We start from the raw sequence: 9,785 nt of genomic DNA on the forward strand, positions 1-9,785 counted from the left end.
CGTTAGTTTTTATTGTTTTTGCACTTGCACATCCTTAGCCCATGTTGGGTATTCAATCAAGTGTTGGACTATTTCAGGCAGCTTATTAGGCTTAATTTTTTAGTCTTATAAGGGATTTTCGTGTGTACTTCAGTTTAAGCCAGCGGGGTACATTCTTAAAGGGCCGGTCTGAGTGCAGGTTTTTGGAGGAGAAGGAGGGAGATGAGGAAGCAGGTCTGCTTGTTCGTTGAATCTGCCTACTATAACTGGCCGCTAGTCTACTGATACATGTCGATAAACAGACGTGCAAAAGTCGTGGTTTCACTTTCGCTATAGCATGAAAAAATAATTGGCTTCATAACTATCCAAATATTACACGGGTTTTGTTCGTATTTTATGGAGTTACGATTATTAATTCACTCCCACCTCGATGTTGGTCCAATTTGATGACGATTGAATGACAAACTGCGCAATGTTATTTTGAACCAACAAACGACGTCACCTTGTTAGGCAGTCGGATTTCATTGTGCTCCTATGAAATTTCTCCGAACCTGATCACAAAATTATGCTTCATCTTTCCAGAACATCTTCCTGAGATTTACAGAAACAGTTGTTCACATCCATTGCACACTGCCATGTTTTCCAGAAGAATTCCCCAATGTGTCTAGGAATAAATACATGTATAACTGCTGTAATCTAACAAAGCGTGCACTTTACACACAAACCTGTAACCCACTCAGTACCATTATTAAGATGATAACCAGCATGGCACAGAACAGGAGGTATCTTAGGAGGCCATAGATTTCCCGAATCTATGCAATCAAATAAAAGGAGAAAAATTAGTAGAGAATTGTTACGGTATGCGAGTTGCAGATAACCAAAATGGCTTAATTTAGTACTCTGCTGTGTATCAAAAAGTAAAGCAATTCATGATTTAAGTTGTAGCAAATTAGCAGGCGTTCTCCGTGGCAAAAAAATGGCCTTGCATGCATGAAATAAAACTGAATTGTTCAATACTATAAATGGATAAAATAGGTGGGTTTTTAATAGAAAAAAAATCCCCATTCAGACAGTTTCATACGAAGGCAAGGACGGTCAAGAACCAAATGCTAAACTGCATATCCCATAATCGCCTTCTGCATGTAAACACATACAGAAGGTCACGTGACTGCGGGGCTGTCCTGATGCTGGTTAAGCTTGCTGGATATGCATTTTTGTTTCATAAATAACTGTTTTGTTTAAACTTTTCCTTCCATGCTAGCACAAAGGCTAGTACAAAGTATTTAGCTGACATGGATATCGCCCATGCTAGACCGTCACTGTTTGGAGACATCGGTGAGTGACTAAAATTCTTTCCCACATGACGTAGCTCAACGTAACCTGACCTACAGCGCCGATAACTGGTTATTTAGCCAGCTAATATGTACGATGGCTAGCTATCTTCTGTGTAGATGAGCATAATCTGTCACAGGAGCCCATGTGCCAACATTGCCGAATCAAGACAGATTTCAGTCATGTTTGTTTACAGATGGCTGTTGTCGTTAACGAGCTGCTCCGTGCACGACGTGAGCTGCTAACGTTTAATCTCATAACGAGCTAATTTTGAAGGTAGCTAATAAGGTGGCGTTCGTTAACGCTTGACTTCCATCAGTGTTCCTGCTTCAACTGTAAATAAACAGCGTGTGTAATTTAGTGTAACAGTACTATTTCCATTTACATCATATACATTATGACAATCCAGACTGTCAAACAGATGTTGTTCATATTGTGCCACGACAGATTCCACAACAGTTAGTTAGCTATTCTCGAACAGTTAGTAGGCTAACGTTAGTATTGAGTTACTTGTATTTGTTTTACGTTGTCAAGCAGTTTATACGAACTAAAGGTAATGTGCCGTCATAATGAAGCCCTGCTTCCTTTTGCCTGAAAAAATATTACACGGTTTGAGCTGTTTAGCTTTTCATTTTTATAAACCACAGCTCATGGCCTGGGATTTTGGACGGACCGCTCTCAGGTGCACGAGGCTGCCTCCCGAGGTCGGGCCGTGGAGCTGCAGCAGTTGATTGAGAGCGGAGCATCTGTTAATGTACTGGCAGTGGACTCCATCACACCTCTCCACGAAGCCTGCATACACGGGCAGACCCAATGTGTCAGACTGCTGCTGGACGCTGGTGCACAGGTGAGAGAAAGAGAGATCGACTTGCCTGGGCGCAGCTGAGATTAGGCGAAAAGGTCAAGAACAAACCCTGGAGCACAGATATAGTGCCTTTATCCAAAGCATTGTACAGTTGATGCTTCTTATTCACCCATTCTCTCTCTCTCACTCTCTCACTCTCACACACACACACACCAACAGCGATTGGCTGGCATGCAAGGCACCAACCAGCTAGGAGCAATTGGGGGTTAGGTGTCTTGACACACCCAGGGCGGGATCGAACCGGCAACCCTCCGACTGCCAGACGCACTCTCTTACCACCTGAGCTAATTGTGCATTGTGGCGCCCTCAGGTGGACGCGCGTAACATCGATGGGAGTACGCCCCTGTGCGACGCCTGCGCCGCAGGCAGTCTGGACTGTGTGCAGCTCCTGCTGGACCACGGAGCCACAGTCAACCCCCCGCTCTTCACCTTCTCCCCCCTGCACGAAGCCTGCATGAGCGGTATGAAATGTGCATACGTTCAGAATCTGTATCTGTCTTGGGAGGGAGGGCGGTTGCTCACCTGGGAATTTTGGGGGGTTGATGGTCTGCATTTAAATACAGTGCTTTTATTTAAAGCACTTTACTGTAAAATGAATGCCTCTCTTTGACACACACACACACACACACACACACACACACACACACACACACACACACACACACTCACACTCCAACGGCAGCTCGTCCGGAGCAATTAGGGGTTAGATGTTCTGCTCAGGGACACTTTGACGAACCCGGGGCGGGGGATGGAACCGGCGACTCTGACTGTCAGATGACCGCTCTTACTCCTGAGCTATTGTAGCTGCCATTTTAGTAGCATTTGTTCCTGATAACTATTTACTACACGTTAACTTCTCACTGACTCTCACAGGCCCGGACCAGTGTGCTGATGTGTGTTATTTTGCAGGTAATTCAGACTGTGTGCGCCTCATGATTGCCAAGGGTGCCCATATGGAGGCGCATGACTGCCATTTTGGGACCCCACTGCATGTGGCGTGTGCCAGACAACATCTGGACTGCGCCAAGGTGCTGCTTAACGCAGGTGGGGACCAAAGGCCTGGCCTCACCCCCGCATGGGGGTCCCGCCAATGGTTTGACCCTGGATACAGAATCATACAGGCATCCCTGAAAATAATGATACAATACGAGCAAGCTATTGGCTGTTTTGAAATGGCCTTTTGGATGCATGACCAAGTCTGCTTACAGATTCAGGAGCCTGGGTTGTCTGTTCGTGTTAGTGTAGCTTATTCAGGGTGCATAAGCACACTGTTATACTTGAACAATTTACAGTAAAGGAGCAAAGTCCACTGAAAACTGAAAATCAGGCCAGTTGTGTAATGCCCATAGAAACAGAATTGTTGTACTCCATGGAACTTTGTTAATTATATATTTACTTAACTGTGGTGGTACTATTTCAGGCAAATGTTTATTTTCTCTTAACAACAGCAGACATGCAAATGCATTTCTAGTATAATTGCATAATACATTGATTTGCTTTGCAGAGAAGGAAATCCAATTTCTCTCTCTTGGTTACGTATCACAAATATTTGCCACAAGCTTAATTTACTGCCAACACTTCTCATGTCTTGTCCTGGACCTGTATGATGTACTTGTCCCCAGCTCTGCGGACATGCAGAATGCTTCTTGGCACTACTGTGGAATAGCCGCTATCGCCAGGCAACAGTGTGTATCTTCAGCAAAAGAGGCTCCACAAACAATTCTGCAGTACATTGCTCATTTTGTTCTTTTCCAGGGTGAAACGTGGAACATTTCCTCCTCTGGGTTTCTGAGAGTGTTAGTTGAGACATACTGCCTTGCTGGAGTGTGTGACTGCAGTGTTCTGCCAGGATGGTCAGCTATCAGTGAGCTGCAGTGAGCCAAGCACCACTTTAGCTGCTATTGTATATTTATCGCCATCACGCTAGGAACATGCGCGATAAACACTATGCAAAAGACTGCTTGAACTTCTATTAATAGTATTTATTTAAATTGATGTTCTGCGAATTGATTGGCTGTTAATGTGTTCCATAAAAGCATGTTGGAAGTAATGTTTATTTTTTTATTTTTTTATTCAGAGGGAATAGGCTATTCATTGTCTGGGGTCTATGTTTGCAGTGTACCTAAAACAGAAAAAAACATTATAACTGTGCATGCTTCAATATTTGTTTATAGTCATATTGTCATTGCAGTATTCAACAACAGCATCGCGTATTCTCCTCGTACCGTTCAGCCCCACTTCGTACCCGAGGCACTGATGAGTTCTCTTCCTCATTCGACATTGCACTTCCACAGGTGCCAATGTCAATGCTGCCAAACTGCACGAGACTGCCCTCCACCACGCAGCCAAAGTGAAGAGTGTGGATCTGATAGACATGCTTATGGAGTTTGGGGCCAATGTGTATGCCAGAGACAACCTGGGAAAAAAGCCCATGGACTACACTGACCCTGGCTCCCCTCCCAACCTCTGCTTAGAATTTTACGAAAGTAAGGTTTCTTTCCGTGCTGAAAATAACCTCATTCTGCTTTTTATTACGCAATTATCCATAAAGGGCCAGTCAAAGCCTACACATAGATTTAATCTTAATGAGAAAATCAAACCGTAACCGTTTTGGACCTGCTTTCATTTTTTATGTTTACTGAGAAATACTGTCTTCTATAGCAATCACTTAACTTAAGGGTTTCTGTTCTAACTGAATAAGGGGGCCTTTTCTCTAGGTGAATGCTATATGCTTGCCGTTTGTATTGTCCAGTTTGTATTCTGCTTCATGCCTTCTTGATCTGAGCCCTGTTTCAGGTATGAGGTAACCTGATTAGTCTGTTGACATTTTGGGATAAACCCAGGGTTTTTGGTTTACACAAACCAAATTCATAATTTAGCCAGACTTGTTACGGGAGCAACAGTGTCTTGAGCCCAGACCTGCAAAAACTCAGGTTTAAGCTTATGTTAACTGGATAACATATAGCTTATATAAGCCACAGCAGTTGCAAATTTTATATAATTAGCAAGAAGAATTTCTCAATGTTAATATTTACATAATCATTAATAAATGTTTTCAGAGTGTTTCCAAATGTCATCCCAAATAGCATAGTGATCTACAACCCCAAAACAAAATAAAGTCAAAATAGGTTACATTTTAAGTTAAAAAAATATTGCTTTTGTCAATTTCAATGGGTTGTGTGATCCTGAAAAGGGTAGTCTTGTGTATTTGTTCATAGTGGACTTACAAGTCGGCTCTATTTGTAGATCAATCAAATATATTTGTTGATTGTGTACATATGTGAGAATTAAATCCTTCCTTTTGTACTTCATTATTTAAAATACGCACTGTATAGTATGTGACTATTGAGGCCATAAACATGAGGGTGATCTCCCCTTTATAGCAGAGTTATGTGCACCATTATCTCAGATGATTCAATGCCAGACTGACTAAACAAATTATAGTTTGTGAAACCAAGCAAACCCATATTTAATTAATGATATAATTTGATAGAGCGCGCAACAAATTACGCTGGACTGTTTAAGCGATGTGTGTGAAACTGAGCCCTGGAAAGGTCTGCAAAAAATAAATATCTATTCGTTCTGCATTCCTTACATTGCATTCCTTAGATCAGGGGTGTCAACCTCCAGTCCTGGAGGGCCGCAATGTCTGCTGGTTTTTGGTGTGTTTCAGCATGAGAGATACATTTCAAAGTCTTTAACTGGTTAAAGAGTCCACACACCTTGTTCTCAAGGCCTTAATTGGCTGCTGATTGAAAGGAAACCACAAATACCAGCAGACCCTGCAGCCCTCCAGGACTGGAGTTTTGACACCCCTACCTTAGATGTCTCTCACAAAACCGTTGATTTGTTCAGATGTGTTTTTAAGGCCATGTAGATTATATTTCACCCAGAGTGATGTCAACCCGTAATTAAAATGATGAAGATGAGAGCACATCAATAGAGCGTATTGCCTTATTGTCAGCCGTAGCTACATTACGTGTGCGTGATGTGCTGAAGTCCCATAAGGCATTGTGTTTCCTGTCTGTTTGCAGGCACCCCCCTGAGCCTGCAGCACCTGAGCAGGGTGACCCTGAGGACAGTGCTGGGTGAAAGAGCTCTGGAGGTGGTGTCCAAGCTAACATTACCCAACCGTATCATAAGTTACCTCTCCTACTACTGATTCATCCTGTCCGTATTCCTGCCACAACATCCTGGGAAGTCCAGGAGGGGAATCCAATCCAAATGAGGGAGTAGTTCATCGCCTGCTGGGATTGGTCAGCGGGTAGCAGACTGAGAGACAGCTGCAGGAGAAGTTGACCTGTATTTTGGAGATGTCTCTCCTTTCCTCTGCAAATCGTAATGTGGACACTCAAGTGAGCTGTCAGCTATCAATCTCACCTAAAACTCAGGTCAGAGTGGACATCACAGCATCCCAATCAGTGTACCACAGACTTTACCGTTTACAGCTTGCTTTAGCTGGAGAAAAGGTCCCTTTGGACCGTGAATGTAGTCTCTGACAGCACCATGTTCAGCAGTGACCTGGTTTTCCAGGGAGAACACTACACCGGCAACTTGTTGGAGGACAGATAAGAGAAGGTGTGGCTACTGACGCACATTACATACACATGAGTCATTCCATACTGGATCATTATCTTAACAGCATTTCTCCTACTGTACTCACATATTCTTATGAAGGGAGACTTGGGCAACGGATGTGGGCAATGGATGCATGTAATTCATTTGCTAAATGGATAATTTAAATGTACTGATTTTAATCATTCATATTAAAATGTAAATTTTGAGGCACACTGTTATTGTTTTTTTTACTGTCACTACTGTCACTGTCACATTCCTGCCAAATTTTCCATTTGACCGTTTCTCCTTTTCTATGAAGCAACTGAAACTGAAAACTGTATCTACGCTAGCCAACCACTAGGTGGCATCTGGAACCTTTGTTAATGTCTGCATGGAAAAGGACTGATACTCCTGCATTCTGGTTCTCTAGCAACATTATTTTATTAAAAGAAAGAAAAAAAAGAAAGCACTGTAAATTAATATAAATGACCCCTACCTGCTAATGCCCATTAAGAGTTAGATCAGTATAAAACCAACATGCTCATGTAATGGGTAGAGTCTATATTACTGCAAGTTCCTAACACTGGAGATTTTTTAACCCAGAAAAAGATAAGGAATGGTTCCTGGTGTGGGTCAGGCCTATGGGAGGTGGGTAGAATTCCCTTAACTTATAACAGATGAAGGTAAGACCCAAACTCCTTATGGTGTCAGGTGGTGGTTCATAGAATGAGGTGACGCTTGTACACTGGAAGTGTTTCATCCTTATACATCATCTTGTGTGAACGGGCACTGATGGCTGAGTGATGCAGTATCTTTTTAGTATAATTACTATTGCACCCCGGTGCATGTTTAGTAACTAAGTAACTACTGCTGATACAAACTGAAAACATTCAGTTCAAACTGATAAAATTGGGTGTTTTGATGTTTATTGTTTTCACAATGAGTGTGGATGAATCTTGAAAAAGACAGTAATGTATTCCATAACTGAAGTACTTCAAAAGTTCAAAAGCGACTGCACCTTGATATGACTTGCCACATCCAGAACAGCTACCTGGCAGCCAACACACAGGAATGTAAGGAATTGTTGGCGGCACCCATGAATACCATTATGATCCTCTCCAGACATACCCTGTAGTCTGAACTCCATTTTAAATGGACAAAACAGACTGTATGTTGTGGTTTGCTGAAAGCTTTTAGAAATGGAAAACTACAATGGCACTGTTTGCTTTTATTTTTGCCATGGTGCCCATTCTCTTCTGCACAGGTCTGAACATTGAAATTAACATCTCACTCACAATCTTTGACCTGTTTGTGCAGGCTATGTATTCCAGGCAAAGTGTCTTACTCAGAAGTCAAGGGGTGTGAAGCAATCCTTAAGTCTATAGTATTTTAAACTGATTTTCTGCAACTAATCACTTTCTGTTTGAGAACAGTGCTTGGGTCAGCCCATATTGATTCTTGTATCCAGTGAGCATGGCCAGTTGAAATATAAATATGGAGGTATGATAATATTAATCAGCCAGTAAGAGTATGGCTGATATGATGGGTCAATATAATCATTTGATTTTCATTTATAATTTTACCAGCCAACCACACACGAAAAACCCTAGACTCTTGATCTCTGTTTAATAATAAAATAAACAAGTTGTCATATTTTATAATACAACTAAAAAAGTGCTATATTGTTACTTCACAAGATGATGTTTTTGCCCATCTGCTTCTTTAATGAATGACTGTTTTTTTGCATCTGTGGCGGTCAGCATCGGCATTAAACAATATGTCAATATGTCCAGACATTTTGGTTATTGAACTTCTTACACCTGGTAAGAAGTGTCAAGCTTCTCAAATGTACTTGAATTGCCTCTGGACGTGAATGTGTGTTGTGACACTCACGTAATGCAAAACTCCAGTAATAAACTGAGTCACTACAGAAAGTACTTGTGTCTCCCTGTTCCTTTCAACGACAGGAAGGAAGTGCTGTTAGAAATGCCTGGCCTTTCCCTGGCCTGTGGGTGACTGTGCTGAATGGCATAACTCTGTGCTGGGTCATCCCGGCATTAATGACCCAATGGAATGGAAGCAACGGTGAGATAAAACAGCTGCAGAGTAAAGCATGTGAGGAATTCAAACTGACCTCATAATCAACACCCTTTTAACACAACATAAAAATATATACATTTTGGCCATTCAAAAAATAATTAGGATCACTCTGGTCTCTTCTTGTATTACTTCGTAGCTTTTTAATGTACACTGACTGTGTGACAGAAATGTATTTGGGCCAAGGTGATTGAAAAAGCTGTGATATGATAATATATGTATATTTGAGGCCCAGAATTGAGCAACATTTCCTGTTGCCACTCCTCACAGGAAGGGATCGGGCTGTTGTGCACACTGACAAGTTCCCTTATCTGTGGAATGATAATACTGCTCTGAACATCACACCCTCATAAACACACATACAAGCAGTGATAACCACTCTACCTGAGAGGTAGCATCTTCTGTATCTTATTGATTATGGGTAATTTCACAAACCCCGACTGAGCACCAAATCCCCTGAGGAATGGCTGAGCCTCTGCACTGAGTTACTCTGGTTCTAGGTTCTTGGTGAATGGAGACTCGCTGTAACCATTGTCTGTAGCCATTCAATTATTAATTTACATAGCTGATTCAGCTGATTCCTATTCGTTGTGCTTATCAGTGTCTTTGTTGTTATTTGTTTCTGACAAAATTATGAATGTTTTGAAAATATATGTTTTAGTGAAGTGTTAAGCACAGTGTTTAAATCTTGTCCATTATGGTCTTAAGTACACAGATCTTTTTTAACCCACATCCCATATTTATGTGTCTTAAAATATGACAATTTATATTGTTCATAAACACGATTATTTTGCTTTGATTATTTAACTTTAATACTCATACTAATACTCATACTAATGATATATAAAGTAATCCTCTGAACTAGTTTAATTATTTCAAATGTGGAAATTCTATATGTAATGATTCTGTTTTTTCTGTCAAGATGAAGCTCACATATGTCGCCCTACTGAGATTC

At 41.5% G+C, this 9,785-nt stretch overlaps 1 protein-coding gene across 2 annotated transcripts; it reads left to right on the forward strand.

Moving 5' to 3' along the window:
* Nucleotides 1-1,032: 1,032 nt before the first annotated feature.
* On the forward strand, nt 1,033-6,960 carry LOC133135102 (ankyrin repeat and SOCS box protein 13-like). Of its 2 annotated transcripts, none has more exons than XM_061251883.1 (6): nt 1,033-1,314; nt 1,959-2,158; nt 2,487-2,637; nt 3,086-3,220; nt 4,471-4,662; nt 6,211-6,960. In XM_061251883.1, the coding sequence occupies exons 1-6, from the start codon at nt 1,272-1,274 to the stop codon at nt 6,336-6,338; spliced, it is 849 nt and encodes a 282-aa protein (XP_061107867.1). In that variant the 5' UTR covers nt 1,033-1,271; the 3' UTR covers nt 6,339-6,960. The 2 variants fall into 2 exon arrangements, with proteins under 2 accessions (XP_061107867.1, XP_061107866.1); XM_061251882.1 differs by lacking the exon at nt 1,033-1,314 and adding an exon at nt 1,388-1,544.
* The last annotated feature ends 2,825 nt before the right edge of the window (nt 6,961-9,785 follow it).

Source organism: Conger conger, chromosome 8, assembly GCF_963514075.1.
Source record: "Conger conger chromosome 8, fConCon1.1, whole genome shotgun sequence".
Lineage (NCBI taxonomy): Eukaryota > Metazoa > Chordata > Actinopteri > Anguilliformes > Congridae > Conger > Conger conger.

Bases quoted from the DNA above. Each gene is read 5' to 3' on its own strand.
- LOC133135102 (XM_061251882.1), top strand. From the start codon at position 1,457: ATGTGCCAACATTGCCGAATCAAGACAGATTTCAGTCATGTTTGTTTA. The intron at 1,545-1,958 runs GTGAGCTGCTAA...TATAAACCACAG, and splicing joins CGAGCTGCTCCGTGCACGAC to CTCATGGCCTGGGATTTTGG. The intron at 2,159-2,486 runs GTGAGAGAAAGA...TGGCGCCCTCAG, and splicing joins TGCTGGACGCTGGTGCACAG to GTGGACGCGCGTAACATCGA.